The 17,666-nt window shown below is 37.0% G+C and overlaps 1 protein-coding gene and 1 pseudogene across 4 annotated transcripts; both read right to left on the bottom strand.

Annotated features, from left to right (window-relative positions):
• Positions 1–2,629: 2,629 nt before the first annotated feature.
• Positions 2,630–4,350, bottom strand: LOC106299694 (salutaridine reductase-like). Its single transcript, XM_013735742.1, has 4 exons — positions 4,304–4,350; positions 3,939–4,200; positions 3,439–3,621; positions 2,630–3,025 (listed from the first exon to the last, which is right to left on the bottom strand). The coding sequence occupies exons 1-4, from the start codon at positions 4,348–4,350 to the stop codon at positions 2,630–2,632; spliced, it is 888 nt and encodes a 295-aa protein (XP_013591196.1).
• A 10,493-nt stretch (positions 4,351–14,843) lies between these two features.
• Positions 14,844–16,513, bottom strand: LOC106296835 (annotated as a pseudogene). 3 transcript variants are annotated; one of them, XR_001261318.1, is made up of 2 exons: positions 16,406–16,513; positions 14,844–16,043 (listed from the first exon to the last, which is right to left on the bottom strand). The product of XR_001261318.1 is annotated as a U5 small nuclear ribonucleoprotein 40 kDa protein pseudogene, transcript variant X1 (transcript). The 3 variants fall into 3 exon arrangements; XR_001261319.1 differs by having other exon boundaries at positions 16,437–16,504; XR_001261320.1 differs by lacking the exon at positions 16,406–16,513 and adding an exon at positions 16,350–16,380.
• Positions 16,514–17,666: the final 1,153 nt, after the last annotated feature.

Below are 17,666 nucleotides of genomic sequence, written 5' to 3' on the forward strand. Positions count from 1 at the left end.
GTAATAATGAGCTTTCTATTAAGAATTGTGATGTCTGTTTTCGAGCTAAGCAAACTCGGCAGTGTTTTCCAGACAGTTTGAATAATGCAAAAGATAATTTTGATTTGATTCATTGTGATGGGGTCCATATCGAACAACAGCATTCTGTGGATCCAAATATTTTCTGACAATCGTAGATGATCATTCTCGAGCCGTATGGTTGTATCTCCTGGCTGATAAAGCAATGGCGCCTATGCAAATTCGAAATTTTATCACAATGATAGAAAGACATTTTTCTCAGAGGGTTAAGAGGATTAGAAGTGATAATGGAACTGAGTTTACATGTCTTACACGGTATTTTCAGGAGCAAGGTATAATACATGAGACTTCTTGTGTTAATACTCCACAACAGAATGGACGAGTGGAACGCAAGCATAGACATATTTTGAATATTGCGAGGGCCTTAAGGTTTCAGGCTAGTCTTCCGATAGAATACTGGGGTGAATGCGTTCTCACAGCAGCCTATTTGATAAACCGCACTCCGTCAGTACTGCTGAAGAATAAAACTCCGTTTGAGGTGTTGTTCGGACATGCTCCAGGATATAAGCACTTAAAAGTCTTGGGATGTTTAGCATATGCGCATAATTCGCATCATAAAGGAGATAAGTTTGAGACTCGAAGTCGACGGTGTGTCTTCTTAGGCTATCCTTATGGGAAAATGGGATGGAAATTGTATGATCTAGAGCGTCATGTTGTCTTTGTTTCACGAGATGTGGCATTTCAAGAAACCATATTCCCGTATGCGATCAGTGATGTAGCTCCTGTCTCCAACGGAGGTTTAGGTGTTCCACCTACAGGAGAAAACTTGGACAGTGATGATGAGGATGAGACACAGATTCAAATTAATACTGAACCAGTGTTAGATACATCTACGAGTGCTGATACATCGCAGGCTCCGGTGGCAGACTCTCTTGTACCTCTTGGTAGAGAACATCGACAGAAACAAACTTCTACTAGACTCAAGGACTATGTCGTTCAAACGGCTGTCACTTTACAACCCTCTTCTCTCTCTACGACGACACCCGCCCCTCAGCCATCCTCAGATACGAAATATCCAATCTATAATTTTGTTTCGTGTGATCGTTTTTACACAGAAACACTTGGACTTTATTGTGGCTATGTCGGCTAATATGGAGGCAAGATCTTTCGCTGAAGCTATGAAAGATGAGAGATGCGGAGTTGCAGTTGATTGTGAAATTGAATCTTTGGAAGCAGCAAATACATGGCGACTAGAGCACCTGCCTCCAGGAAAGAAGGCACTTGTGTGTAAATGGATTTTTACAATCAAGTGTGATAGTAAACCGGCTATCTACATTAGCAACAATCCAGTTTTTCATGAGAGAACCAAGCATGTGGAGACTGATTGTCATTTTGTTCGTGATGATATCGTTCGTGGCATTGTTAAACCATTTCATGTTTTTACGAAGGAGCAGTTGGCTGATATATTAACAAAGGCATTGGGACTAAAGGAGTTTGAAGCTTTTCTTCTCAAGTTGGGCATTCGAAATTTGTATGCTGGGGGGGGGGGGTATTGGGATATGTTAAGATCTCATATAATATGATTTGGGCATATCTTTGTTTATGTAACATTTCCTATAAACTCGAGGTCGTATCATTATATATGAGGGGCTGGTTAATGCCTAAAAAATAAGAGATAAGAATATTGAAACCTAATTTGTCAAACCTAGTAGACAATGAAGAAAGAACTTAAAAGTTGAACTTAGAGATGATACTGAAAATTATGCCCTTTGATGACTTTTATATAGAAGAAGTAAAGGCTGCTGCAGAAACAGTGAAAACCCTAATGTCTTCAAATACATAAGCTTGAGTTCATTCATAGGCCAATGTACCTAATATTGATGCAAACTGGCCTAGGCCCTTGAGGAACATGCTATGAAATTTTGGAAGTTAATTAATGGACATCATCCATCATTCATAACCTCCTTTGTACCAGCAAAACCAAACCGAATCAAACTTCAAGACCACTTTCATTCACATTATTTTAAAAATATTTTGAAAGTATAGTAAAATAACTTCAAGAGCACTTCACCTCAAAGATACATGCGTTTCATTTTTTTCAGATGATTTTGAGAGCTTAATTTTAATTCATATTCCTACGAGCTGGAAATTTGTGTGGATTCATTAACGAAGAAAGCTAGAGCGAGATGCGTTGTATTTTTTTTATGTAAATAGACATAATCAGATGTTGTTTTCGAAATAATATATTTTATCGACCAAAATTTGGTTTAAACATATGGACATATCACAAAGAAATGTAGTAAAAAGAATAATTATACAATAATTCAAGTTTCATAAAGTAATAATCATATTTATAATATATGAATGTGAGATATTTTTCTAATATTTTATCATTTCTCTTTGTTTATCATATCTTCATCACTCAATTAATACCTGATATGAGTTCAGATACTTTAGTAACCACCGTTGTACATAAAATATGTTATTTATCGACACATACACATATATAAAAACTCGTTTAGTATATTAAATCACAGAAAGGCTGACGACTTTTTATATGCTCCAGTAAGCAATTAATAATTATCAATAATGATTATATCAACTATAAAATTTACAACCTGGAAATAATCCTATTGGGCTCCACGCACATGAAAAATTTGCCGGAGGTCAACTTCTCCGGAGGAAGCAAAACCAACGTGGCGATGGTTGCGGCAGCTTCTTCCGCCGTGTGAGTCCCTTGACCACCTGTCATAGACGTACGAGTGAAACCAGGGCAGTAGCAATTCACACTTAGTTTTTTGCCGTTGTAACGTCGAGCCAAGACTCTAGAGTAAGCGTTCAAGGCCATCTTGGAGACGGCGTAGTCCGACCAATTTTCCGGCCATCCATTCTCCTCATACGTCCCTTTGCTCACGTCTTCAAGAAACTGAGTGACTGTGGCATCGATTTGTTCGTACGTGAGCTCTTCACTTTCTAGGGTTTGTCTTAAACTAGGGTTTCTCAGTTTCTATATGCAGAAAAACACGAAATGTCAAATGGCATGCATGATAGATTAAAATAAATATTATGCATGATAGATAATAGAAAAAGTTAACTTGACGCTGCATCTATATATATTCGGATTCAAAAGAAATGATCAAGACTGTTATGAATAGAATAGTTTTTTGATATTGCATGATATATATATACAAATTAAAAAACAATATGATATATATATATATATATATATATATATATATATATATATATATATATATATATATATATATATATATATATATATATATATATATATATATATGTTTATATGTATCTAACGTTTAATATTTTCCTAACAAGACTGAAAATAGCGAGTACTTCTCTTTGGTAAAAGATGAATTCAAAAAAAAAATAGAGTAGGAGAAAGAAACTATGTATTACGTTTAATGCGCCAAGCCTTGAGCTAATGTTAAGGATGCGTCCCACGGAGACCGAGCGGCGAAATAACGGCAAAAGTGCATCCGTTAAAAGCTTGGCACCGTAGTAATTGGTCTTGATTATGGTCTCTGGCTCTTTGATTGAGTTTTCGCCGACCGCGTTAAATGAAACGGCCGCGTTGTTCACCTGAGCCCCAAAAAAAAAACGATTATTGGCCTCATCAAACTACCAAACTTTCCCAAAATGCAAACAAAAAATGTAAAATGATATAATTATCATATAATAAAATATGATGAAATCTTTTTCGAGAGAAAATTGTGAGGTATAATATCTTTTAGTTTACGTTAAAGAAAACTGAATGGATTTGTTTTTTTATCAAAACAATGTATATCATCATTAATTACTATATAAAAAAGAAGTAATCAAGTTTCTATGATTCATTGTAGTTTGATGATATTTTTCATATAATTACAAACAATCAAAACAAAACACATTGTACTTACTAGAATGTCGAGTACGCCAAAGCTGAGACGGAACCAGGAGACAAAGGCGGAGATGGAAGAAGGATCCGAGACGTCGAGCCAAAAGAAATGAACGTTTTGAAAGCCATCGCGGCGGAGGGAATCGGATGCGATACTTCCATTCTTGGCGTTTCTGGCGGTTAAGACTACGGTTAGTCCAAGCTTCGATAACATCTTCACCACCTCAAAACCTATACCTTTGTTTGCTCCGGTCACAACTGCCATTGTTTCTTCCGACCACCATCTTTAACAATCACAACAATTATCAAAACCAAGTTAGCAATAGTTATTTAATTACATAGGAAGAAACTATACTACACACAAATAAATAAAAGGCGTTCAAGAACCTGTTTGAAGAGGGTATTGGAGAAATAAGAGAAATTAGATGATCCATATATGACTTTGATGCTAACAACTAGTTGATGAGGGGTTATATCAAGACAAGGCTTTAATAACTTATAAATAGACTTGGATCTGAACACATGCATATTTATACTATACATGGCTACATGCATAACATGTGGTTGTGTTTTGTGTGTGACGGTGTCATAGGAATATATAATATGTGTTATATATATATAATAGAACATCAAGAAGGCAAGACCTATCTAAATTCTAAAATACGTGACTGTAAAGTCCATTGGGTCAAAGTGTCCACACCTTATAGGTTTCGAATATCTGTATGTAGTTGTTAGAGTATATACGGTTTAGATATTATGTATCTTGTAGATACACTAGATATTCTCTCTAGAACATTCCTTCTATGTACTATATATATTCTCTTGTCATATAATGATATCGGATACGGAGTTTCCTATCTTACATGGTATCAGACGCTAAACCCTAGCCACTAAACTAATAGCGATCGATCCTATCTTCGTTCTCTTCTTCTTCTTCCTTTTCGTATCTCCTCCCTCTCTACTTATCAAACCTTCCTCTTCTTCTGTTAAGAAACTATGTCTGCTCTTGCATCGACAAGTGATAAACCATACGGGATCTCGCAAATCAAAGCGTACATCCCTACTTCTCTTGATATGTCAAAGCTTAACTATGACAAGTGGCGTGAACTCTTTGAAACCCACTGTGTAAGCTTCGGTGTTTCACACCATATTGACGGTTCCTCCTCTTCGACTCCTACGACCGAAAAAGAGTGGAAGGAACGTGATGGCCTAGTCAAGATGTGGATCTACGACACCATATCTGACTCCATCATTGATACCGTTCTCAAGAAGAACGGTACGGCACGTGATCTCTGGCCCTCCATTGAAAACATCTTTCGTGACAACAAGGAAGCTCGTGCCCTCCAACTATAGAACGACCTCCGAACGCTGGTCATTGGCGATCTATCCGTGCACGAGTACTGCCAGAAGATGAAGTCCACCGCCGATATGCTCGCTAACATTGATGCTCCCGTGACAGAACGGGCTCTGGTCTCGCATCTCCTCAATGGTCTGTCCGACAAATTTGACTCGATCATTAATGTGATCCAACACAAGTCACCGTTTCCAACCCTACTGGAGGCTCGATCAATGCTACAGATGGAAGAGACTCGCCTCACCAGACAGGTGAAACCATCACCACGTCATCAAGACAACTCCTCTTCCTCCACGGTACTGTATACCGGCGCTGATGAAAACCCTCGGTCCACCAATAACAACAATCACCACCACTCCGTTCGTGGAAACAGAGGCCGTAATCGCGTAAACGGTCGCTCTCGAGGCAGAGGACGCTTCAATAACAATTGGCAGCAGATTCAGTTTGGCTCACCATGGTACTACAACCAGCAGCCCCCTGCCTATGTAACGATGCCGCCCCACTTTGCTTATCCTTCTCCGAGGTACGCTCCTTACTCACCAGGACCTTTCCAGCAATACCAGCATCAACAAGGGACACATGCTTTTCAAGGCATTCTCGGCTCTCAACCCTCACGTCCGAATCAGTAAGCATATATGGCGCAGATGACAACAACTCCGCAAATGACTCAATTCCCTCCTGGCCTTGCTCATGCGTTCAACATGAGGACCATTCAGGAACTAGATAACGCATGGTACATGGACTCTGGAGCCTCCACGCACATCACCTCCAACGCAGGTAACCTACAATCTGTTTTTAATATGAGCACCATAACTCCGGTTACCTTTGGTAATGGTTACGTAGCTGCTGTTCAATACTCTGGTCATGGTAAAATTGTTTCTCCTTCTTGCTCTTTTGATCTTTGCAATGTTATGGTTTGCCCTGACATAATCAAAAATCTCATATATGTTCGCAAGTTTGTCACAGATAATTCATGTGACATTGAGTTTGATCCATTTGGTTTTTGTATTAAGGATTTTCGGACTCGGAACAAACTGCTCCGGTGTGATAGCTCCGGACCCTTATATTCAGTGACGCCCTCACTACCACTCTCTTCTCCTTCCGCCTTCACAACAACGTCACTGAATAGCTCCATTTGGCACCAGCGTCTCGGGCATCCCAACAACTCTACCCTCTCTCGTATATTGTCTTCTTTTTCTCATTCTCTTCCAAAAACAGACTTAACAACTTTGTGTCAAGCATGTCAACTTGGCAAACACACTCGTTTACCTTTTTATAAGTCAAACACTATTGTTTTTCATCCCTTTGAAATTGTGCACTCTGACATTTGGACCTCTCTTGTTATCAGTAATAGTGGTCTTAAGTATTACCTTGTGTTTCTTGATCAATATTCACATTTTCTTTGGGTATATCCCCTCCACCGTAAAAGTGATACGTTTGAAAAATATTTGCACTTTTCTAACTATGTGCAGACACAATTCCATAGCTCTATCAAATCATTGCAATGCGACAATGGTGGAGAGTATGATAACCGTGCGTTCAAAGACCATATGGCATCAACTGGGACAAGTCTGCGATTCTCATGTCCCCACACATCTCAACAAAATGGTCAAGCCGAACGCATCCTACGTACCATCAACAACATGATCCGCACACTCTTGTTTTAGGCATCTGTTCCACCTGAGTTTTGGGTGGAGGCGCTTCATACATCAGCTCATCTTCTCAACATACTCCCATCGGCGGCAATTGACAACGACATACCGGCCACTCGCTTGTTCAAAATGGTGTCCAACTATCAACACCTGCGAACGTTTGGATGCCTTTGCTATCCTAACTTGCTACCAACATCAATGCACAAGCTCGCTCAGCGCTCCACACCGTGTGTGTTCCTCGGATATCCAACAGATCATCGCGGCTACCGGTGTTTGGATCTGCACACTAGACACATCATACTCTCCCGCTACGCCGTGTTCGATGAGACGATATTTCCATTCTCTCAACACTATGTTAAAGCGCCAGCTCCTCTTGCTCCCCTGGAGCTTCCTCCTACACCAATTCCTGGCCAAACACAACTCTCACACGTTCCTCCTCCACCTGTTCAAATTCCAGCTCCACCTCCTCTTCCTACTCAAAATACTCATTCCATGACTACTAGAGGTAAAAGCAGCATAGTCAAACCGCGAACTTCTTTGTGCCTTCATACTGATAAAACAATTTTTCCTCTCCCATTGTCGCATGTTCATGCAGCTAAGGATCCTCTCTGGAATAATTCTATGCATATAGAACATGATGCTCATATTAAAAAGGGAACGTGGATTCTTGTGCCACGCCTAAAGAATACTAACATTGTACGTTGTATGTGGCTTTATAAGCATAAGTTTAATGTAGATAGCACTCTTCGCTGCCACAAGTCAAGACTCGTCGCGAATGGAAAATCCCAGCAACAAGGAATAGATTGTGATGAAACGTTAAGTCCCGTCGTCAAACCGGCAATGATTCGCACCGTCCTTCATGTTGCTCTAGCTCGCGATTGGCCTCTGCATCAACTCGACGTGAAGAACGCATTCCTCAATGGCGACCTCGACGAGACCGTGTATATGCACCAGCCTCCGGGATTTCACGACAAAAACAAACCGGACCATGTGTGCCTCTTAAACGCTCCCTATACGGACTCAAACAATCACCTCGCCTGGAACACACGGTTTGCCTCTTTTGTTCGTCATTTGGATTTCACAGAGAGCACGTCTGATCAGTCGCTGTTCGTGCTCTCCTCTGGAGCTGATATCGCCTATCTCCTTCTCTATGTTGACGATATAATTCTCACCGCATCATCTACATGCCTGCTGAATCGCCTCAGCAAAACTCTGAGCTCGGAATTTGAAATGTCTGATCAGGGCCCTCTCCACCATTTCCTCGGCATCACTGTGAAACACGACTTAACCGGCCTTCTTCTTCATCAACAAAATTACGCCGCGGACATCCTCCATCGCACTAACATGACAAACTGTAACCCCTGTCTCACGCCGGTTGACACGTCACAAAAACTCTCTGCCAATGACATCCCACCGGTCTCTGATCCCACACTCTATAGAAGCCTGGATGGAGCCCTCCAATACTTGACTTTCACCCGCCCTAACATAGCATTCGCAGTCCAACAGATATGCCTCTTCATGCATGACCCGCGAGAATCTCACTTCAATGCTCTCAAGTGCATCCTACGCTACCTAAAAGGCACTATCTCTCTTGGCGTTCGCATGCTCAAGTCGAAGTCACTCCACCTTACCGCTTATTCTGACGCTGACTAGGCAGGGTGCCCGTCTACTCGCCGATCCACTTCAGGATACTGCGTATTCCTAGGAGACAATCTGGTGTCATGGTCTTCTAAAAGACAAAACACCATCTCTCGCTCGAGCGCTGAGGCCGAGTACCGAGGTGTTGCAAATGTCGTCTTTGACGCAACATGGCTGCGTAATCTATTGTTCGAAATGAAGATTCCCCTGTCTCGAGCCACAGTGGTATATTGTATTAGTGCCATCTACTTGTCGTCAAACCCGGTTCAACACCAGGGCACGAAACATGTCGAAATTGATATTCATTTTGTTCGCGAGAATGTGTCTCTTGGTCACGTCCGGGTCCTGCACGTTCCTTCAGCTCGACAGTTTGCAGATATATTCACCAAAGGGCTACCCTCTCCTCTGTTCAATGAATTTCGGACCAGTCTCACCGTCTGTCCGTCGTCGGACGCTTCGACTGAGGGGGAGTGTTAGAGTATATACGGTTTAGATATTATGTATCTTGTAGATACACTAGATATTCTCTCTAGAACATTCCTTCTATGTACTATATACTCTTGTCATATAATGATATCGGATACGGAGTTTCCTATCTAAAAAAAACTATAAAAAAATATTGATATTATGGAGTTTCCTATCTAAAAAAAACTATAAAAAATATTGATATTACATGTATACATGCTGACCTACGACTTGAATTGTTGAAGTGAATAATATTCTTTAAATGACAACTTTTATGTGATGATATAGCTAGATCTTAAGACTATAAGTATTCACGTTATCTTAGGTTTTGAATAAGATTTTCATGTTGGGTATCTACCAGTTGTATATTGGATACTTGTCTATTGTTCATATCCGTATAATTGATATATAATGGATGAACTCGAGGGCAAAAATTCAATACGGTTAAATTATCAGATTTGAATTCCGACTACTGGAGAATTAACATTTTGGCATCTGCAGAGGCAAAAGACCGACATATGACAGCACGTGACTAATCTGGACTATTTCTGTGGATTCATGATATTTCTGTATAAATTAAAAAAATATATATATAATGGATGACAAAAAATGAAAATATATTTAATATATTTATTTGTTGACCAAAAGAATTTCTAATTTATTGTTTAATACGTTCCATGCTTCAATTAAGAAACCCACTAATGAGTTTAGACTAAGATATAATTTATAAAACTATATAAATTGATAATTAATTACTTGGTTTGAAAAATAATCACTACCACTTGCCATGTGCTTGCTTCATTAATTACTGGCTTTGCTAATTCATAAAGTTTCTGTTTATCAAATATAATATGTTGTCAGCTTTGCCGCCACTATTGATGGTCTCTGACAGTCTAATTATTGGAACACAGTACGTGATATAGCTGCGTACACTAATACATGGTATTGTTAAAAATAAATCGTTATTATAATTAGGATTTTCGTCTATCAAAAGACTATTAAATTTAGCCTCTCGATCTAGTTGTTTTTGGAGTTTCATTTTCTATTTAGAAATACATCCAATAAAAATATTAGTTCCAACAATTAAAATTCAAAATATGAAACTTTTAAGTATATACATAAATATATTATATATATAAAAGATATCTATATATTATTATAAAATAAAGTTTCCTCTGGTGAAGCCACGTAAGCGGACACCTAGATAAATCTTTTTTTCTCAGAGCGACACGTGGCATCACTCAAAACCCTTAACAATTTCAATTTTAATCTTCATTAATTCTAGGAGACTCCATTATAACTGGTTCTGAACTTAAAAAAGAAAATCATTGGAGATCGAATTGTCGATCGGGAAATAAGCGTACACATACCTCATCTTATGTAAAGGAAACCTTGAGTGTCACCAGCGATGAGATTTGTCAATATTGCTCAAAGCAGTTCAGATTGAAGAACTGGCTTTGTGAGAGCCAATCAGCCGAGCCACGAGTCAATCTTGAGCTGTCTCTTCCCGGTGACGGTGTCTTGATGAGCTGGAAATCACAGTTTATATACTTGCAATCACGTGTGAGTTTTGCCGCGTGAACCTTCGACTTTGATCACCTTGGCGTGAACCTTCATGGCGATGCCGTCGGGGATGTCCATCGTCTCAGATGTCAAGATCATCTTCATCTTTCGTCGAGGATAAAACGTAACACTGATTGAAGATGAAACCCTAAATAAGAATATAAAACGTCACGTGTTCTGTAGCCTTTTTTTTGGTAATACAAAATGGACTGAAGATCAAGTGAAACCCATACAATGAAAGTAATTTAAAGCCCATTGTTAAGAAGTGGACATCGTTAAAGTCATTTTGTAGCTACATCATGGAATAATACGAAGAATATAGTTATGAAAGTAATATTTGTTTCCATTCAGTTTTACAAGTATTTTGGAAACAAAAAAAAAAAGCCTAAACCATCAATTAGGAAATGATTAGAAGTATAAAAAATTGGGTGTAGCAAGTGAAAAAAATTAGTGTAGAAGGAGCTTTCGAGGAACTAAAATTAGTGTAGCAAGTGTCGTAAATTGACGAATGTTTTCAAAACTATGCTTTCTTAAATTTCCGTCAGGAGACGTCTATGTCTTTTTGTGCACGAGACGTCTATGTTTTATCGTACAATTCTACTTTCCGGTTCGGATGAAAAAACAACATATTAAAACAAACACAGAAGTCAAACAATTAGTTTCAACCCCTGTTCTAAAAATCGGCCGCCTAGGCACTACGCGTCACTATTCCGCCCCGATTTATGCCAAATCGGTTTAAAAAATCGGATATCCGATTTTTTTCCGCCTAGACCGCCTAAATGACCGCCTAGCCGGCCGCCTAATCTATTTTTTATTTTTATTTTTATTTTTTTATTATTTTTTTATTTTATTTTTAATAATATTTTTATTTTTTATTTGATCTAAAATTTTATAAATATCATTTATATTCATAATTTTGATGAAAAATACACTATATTAAGTTTATATATTCTATTTGTGTGTTTTATATAATCTTAAACATGAAAATGTATTAATGTTACACACAATTAAAGATTAACATGTTTTATAACACAGTAAACCATCAAAAAATTCCGCCCCGCATAATTTCCGATTAATCCCCGATTTTTTCTTTAGGCGCTAGGCCCAACCCGACCGCCCGACTAGCGCCTAGCGCGTTCAAGAACAGGGGTTTCAACCAATGTTTTTAAGCCCTACCCGAACACTAAACCGGACGACTTACCGGGTCACTGGGTTGACCGCGGATGAACCGCAGGTTAATAAATGAATTAATTTTATTATATAATAATATATTAGCTATAAATATATAAAAACTAAAGTTTTATATTTTCTAAATGTTTTTAAAACATAAAATAATAGTTTGGATATGTATATATTTTATGTTTAAAAAGTATTTAAAAATACTTAATTTTATTTTTTATATTTTTATTTTCATTTGATATACAAAATATCAAAAAATTGTTTAGACTATTTAAAAATTTGTGTAACAAAGTAAGAGTTATGACATCTAAAAAATCAAGATATAATATTCATAAATATTTAAATAAATGAATATAATCATTCAGTCTTTAAACTTTTAAAAGAAAACAAATATATTTTGAATGAAGAAAATCAAAGTTGAGATGAAGATCTTAAAAAGTTAGAACTTGAGATTGAAAATCTTAATGTCTAATGTGAATAATAAATAAAACTTCCAATTCAAAATAAACCAAAAATAAAAGATCATTGTAATAAATTGTCAATAACAGAAAGAAACTAACACCAAATCACTTCAACTAATTTTGGTTCTCTCTACCATCGTTCATTTCATTTTCTTCTGGTGGCATAATGAAATCTTCATCAAAATCTAAAAATCAAAAATATAAAACTGAAAATGGAAAACCTAACTTTTTTCGCCAGCACCTAACTTCTTAATTGGAAACTTAGAATACAAAACATAATCTAAAAAACTAAAAAAAAAATAAAAGTTATTTATTGGTTCAACCGGTGGTTCAACCGGTATCGGGTTCTGGGTTTTTGCGGGTTTTTGCGGGTTTATAAATACTGGTTTTTCACAAAACCCAAACCGGATTTTTCTGGGTCACCGGATTTACCGGTTCAACCGCGGGTCCGGGTCGGGTTTCAAAACACCAGTTTCAACTATATTTATTTAATTTAATTTTAAACATCAATTAAAATAAATACATTTCAAATAAATCAACACAGCTGGTATGTCACATAACCTCATAAAATATAATCTATGCGGCATAAATTAATCAACCATAAATATAAACGCAAAAAAATGTAATAGTGGTATTAAAAAAACCAAATAGTGTTATCATTTGTGGTTTGTCGTGAGGGTGGAGCTCCATGCTCGGTACCTGTTATGAGGATAGCTTGTTTATTTTGCGGTTTTTTTTTTTTTGTGTTCTTGGTGGTTATTTGTTCACACACTTTCTCCATTAATGTTACGCAAGAGTTAAAAAAAAAGTGTTATCATTTGTGGTTTGTGTTTTAGAAACTGGCAATATGAATTGTAGAATTTCCAAGAGGTATTGGTTATATATAAAAACGAATATAAAAATTAACTTGACAACATTTATATTGGGTTGGATTAGAGAGACTACCATTTAACATAAATCAAATCTAAAGTTCTCCTTTGTATCTATTCTTTTATTTTTATCACCTAAGTTGTCCACCTGGGAATAATTATAATTCATCAACCTGAATCAACAAGAAACATGATGAGTTTATCTAATGTGGTTTGGCTACTGTGAATCTTGGTTTAGTTGGTTTGTTTTTTGTGAAACAATTTTGTCATTTATGGAAATCTCTATAAAGGGAAAATAAAACATACAACTTTTTCTTCTTCCCCAAGTTCTGTTTTTTTTCTCTATCAAGATGATCTTCATCTTTTGCCATCAAAATCATCTAACCTTTTAATCTTCGAGGTGTATTGTAGTGGTGTCATTTTCTATTTCAAGTAACATAATTAATACAACTAATCCCTCTTCTACTGCAATTACGAAGGCATGTATTCAAACTAGCTAACAAAACGTAAATCATAGTCAGTTTATGGCAATGAAAAGAATTGTAAACCAACAAAATACATTAAAAATTCTTCATTTAGTTCCACAAATATGAGACCTCTGCATTGTAAATCCTACAACTGCAGCATACAGATACGAAGATCATGCGACAATCAAACATTGAATCTGCACAGACAACTAACACCCAACCTCACAAATAATATGAACAAACGATCATAACCCGCCCTCCCCTAGTATACATATATACTAGTGATGGATGTCCTAAAATATAACTCAAAACACTTTCACTATTTCCCTTATTCTCCGGTTGGACGTAATAGATGATGCCTTCAATGATGATCTTATAACCAAACTTCTATTAACAGAAGTGGTCAAAGCTTCAAGGGTTTGGTGAGCCAAGGGAGTGTGTTCATCAGGGAATCGTCCAAGTCAGTCTAATGAAAGCCTTAAAGTGGCATGATCAATAAACTATTGGATCTATAAACATACAGCAAGGTTCATGATCACAGTGTGTTATAGCACCTCCAATAACAGGTTCTCGTAAGAGTTCTTGTAAAAAAATAAATTATTAAAAAAAAAGATGAAAGAAAAAAAAAGTATCGATTTGAGGATGTATGAGAAACCTATGAGAAACTTCTTTCCCTGTGTGTCACTTTCTTATCATTTTATTTTTCATTTTGAGTATTAAAATTTAAACAGCAAATTAAAATATATTATTTATTTGTGTAAATACCCACTTTGAGAAACTTAAATGGTTGGACGTGCTCTTACATGTTTAGATAAAGAACTCGGGAGTCAAGAACACCTTTGATGATTTACAGTCGGTGGTCAGAGGTTTAGGTAGAGATTAGAGTTGGTGAGGGGTATTATTATCATATATAGAAAAAGGAATCTTTCTGGCAGACACTAAACCCAACCAACATAATTCTCTCAATACATGCCTTGGGAGACAAAAACCATGAGGATATATACGCTCATGTATTGTTTTTTTTTTAACTTTAAATCTCATGTAGTGATTTGCCCATGGATTTCAAGAAAGAGAGTTTTTGTATTATTTGATATATTTTCCAAACAAATAAAGCACAATGGTTTATTTTATATAACAAAATTAAGCTGTTATATAGAATAAATTTTCAAGGAGGTTGTGTTCTCTTTATTATACCTACCTTGACAATACAATGGGTATAATTGAGGATTTTTTGTTGCTATAATCTACAAAGCAGAGGTAATGAAATATTATATTCAAATATCATCAAAGCCAATTTCTTTTCAGGTTTCAGCGCTCATGTGAGATGAAAAAATTTGTGAACATCAATGTAATCACTGAATTCACAGATGATTTCAACGCATACAAAGATTGATCGTCTTACTTTAATCCAAGCCACAAAATACTCCAGACAACAAGCTTTCTACACTCTTATACGCACCTTCTCAGATCTCACCTAGATAAATCAGATTATCACTACTGCAAGATCCAATGATTGGTTCATGAGGATGGAAGACACACTCATTAACAGAACCATTATGACCAGGGAGCTTATACAGAATCCTCCTAGACGTCGTGTCCCATATATGAACCATTCTATCCGCACTACCCGCTGTGACTTTACTACCATCAGGTGACCACGCACATTTCAACAAGTTCTTCTCAAAGTTGTGTTGATGCCCTTCAAAGATCTTCACACACCGGTCCTGAGGAGCGTAAGGACGCATATCCCAAACACAGAGCTTACAGTCCATAGCATTAGTGAGAAGGTAAGACCCATCTGGACTAAGGCTCATACCAGTTATCGTATCTTGATGACCTTCAAGTGTCATGATAGCTTCGCCTTTCCTCAAGTCCCACACTTTAACATCGTTATCCACACCCCCAGTGAATATCTTATCAGCAGGATCAGAGAAACTAACAGCTGTGATCTGGTACTTATCAGGGAACGTCTGTACAGCTCCTCTCTGACGCATGTCCCAGAGCTTCGCGGTGCCATCATCAGACCCACTTACTATAAGAGGCAACCCACGGCGCGAAGGACAGCAAGAATTCACAAACGAGGAATGCTCAGCCATCTTCTTGACTTGTTTCCCTGTCTCAACATCCCAAGCTCTAACGGTTTTGTCAGGACTGGCTGACACAATCTGCGAGCCGTCGCCGGTCCAGTGAAGATCGAGGATAGCGTTCTTGTGACCTTTCAGAACCATAAAGTTTTTGCAGTCTCCGTGAACTCTCCAGAGGAAGATCTCTCTGTCGTGAGAACCGGAAGCGATCACGGTGCCAGCAGGGTTGAACTTCATGGTGTAGATAGCACTTTGGTGTCCACTTAGAAGCATTATAGGCGCTTCCAAGCTCGAAGTCCGTTGCTTGCCGTTGAAGACAGGTCCTTGAGGAGCGTTGTAAGGGACAGTGGACCATTCCATTGGCTCATTATCTCTTTTGACAATATCCATCTTAGCTGAAACCACAAGAAGAAGAAAAAGCAAAACGCATAACTGATAATCAGTATATGTAAAGCTGTGAGCTTTATAGATTTGCAGATCTCAACAGATGAAACGCCCATTAGCTTTATAGAAATCAATGTAACCCTAGAAACTTCAACATAGTAGCAAGAATCGTTTTTTTTTTATACAGATTGAGAAAATCTTTGATCATGCGTTCATCAAAATAGTATCAGAATCACATCAAAAAAAAAACAGATAATCGTTAACACAAGCAAGACGAGTAGATTTGAGCTGTCTCCAACTTCGGGGAAAGAACAGACATGTGATGCGTAGAAAGTGATAATAGATAATCTTAAGTCGATTCGAGATTACGAACCTTCGAGATGAGAGGGAGAGTAGAGACTGACGAGCTCTGCCGTTTGCAATCTCCAGAGAGAGCGAAGGGTGAAGAAAAAAGTTTTAAGCAGCTTTCTGGAGACGGTCACACACAACTTCACCGGAAATTTTGTAATTTAGGAAACGACACCTTTATTAATGGGCCGGATGGGCTTTAATATCGAGTTTTCCTTGTTTCAGCAAATAAATGAAATTATTTTCAATGGTGTAAGATGTTTAAAAGAATTTTTATAATTCAATACGTAAGTTTTTATATTTTTAGGTAAATTTTAAATTTATCAAAAATTATGTAGCCAATTATATGTTATAGTTTATTTTGTAATTAGCTGAGTATTTTTTAATTTATAGTCTTAATGATATTTTTAAAATAAAAAAGTAATTTTAAAATATGTATGCTTTTATCTAAAACATAGGCTGAAGTATATAACTAGGTGAACTAGGGGCATTGCCCTCGCACAAGCACGGAGTTGTGCAAAGAGTTCTTGTTTCATCTCAATATTTGTTAGGGTTATTGTACCTGTGAATTTTGCGTTTTGGGTTGATCATTGTTTTTCAAGATTTTTATTGTTATAAGGTTAGAGTTGTGATGATGAACTGTGTATGCACTACTGTTCTCCAAGGACTAAATTGTGTTAGTAATGTGATTAATATAGTTCGTGGTGTTGCTTGTTGTGCCACTGAGACTTATTGTTTGTTTGTCTTTTTAATTTGTTACTTGTACTGTTGAGATTACATAAATTATATTAAAGTTGTTGAAAGTACATTTTGTTTCTGGATATTTTTTCTCCAGTTTAGTTGTGTAACTTGTGTGTATTAAGTAATAATTTTTTTTATTCTTATTATGTTGGTTATATGTTTTTTATTTTTAAACTTGTTGGTTTTACCGAACATTTAAAACAAATACATGAAGACTTGTAGAAATAACTATAAAATAAGTGATAATTAGTATTTGGACCTTAAAACAAATATATGTATTTATCATAAGAAGACAATAGCATTGTTCTGTTGACATTGAGCATGTAAACTATTTTCATAAGACAAGAGGAATGAGCAGGTGGAGACGTTGTTGCTGCCTTTGTATCTGTTGGAATTGTCTCTTGTATCTGCTGATGTGGTTGTGTTTGTTTCTCTTTTATTTTATGAGTAATATGTAAACAAAAATCATTGTTAGTTGTATTTATCAGAGTTTGTAACTTACTTTGCTTTTTTGTTTAGGTAATTTCACTGATCTGGGCTGTCGT

This window comes from Brassica oleracea, chromosome C6 (assembly GCF_000695525.1).
Source record: "Brassica oleracea var. oleracea cultivar TO1000 chromosome C6, BOL, whole genome shotgun sequence".
Classification (NCBI taxonomy): Eukaryota; Viridiplantae; Streptophyta; class Magnoliopsida; order Brassicales; family Brassicaceae; genus Brassica; species Brassica oleracea.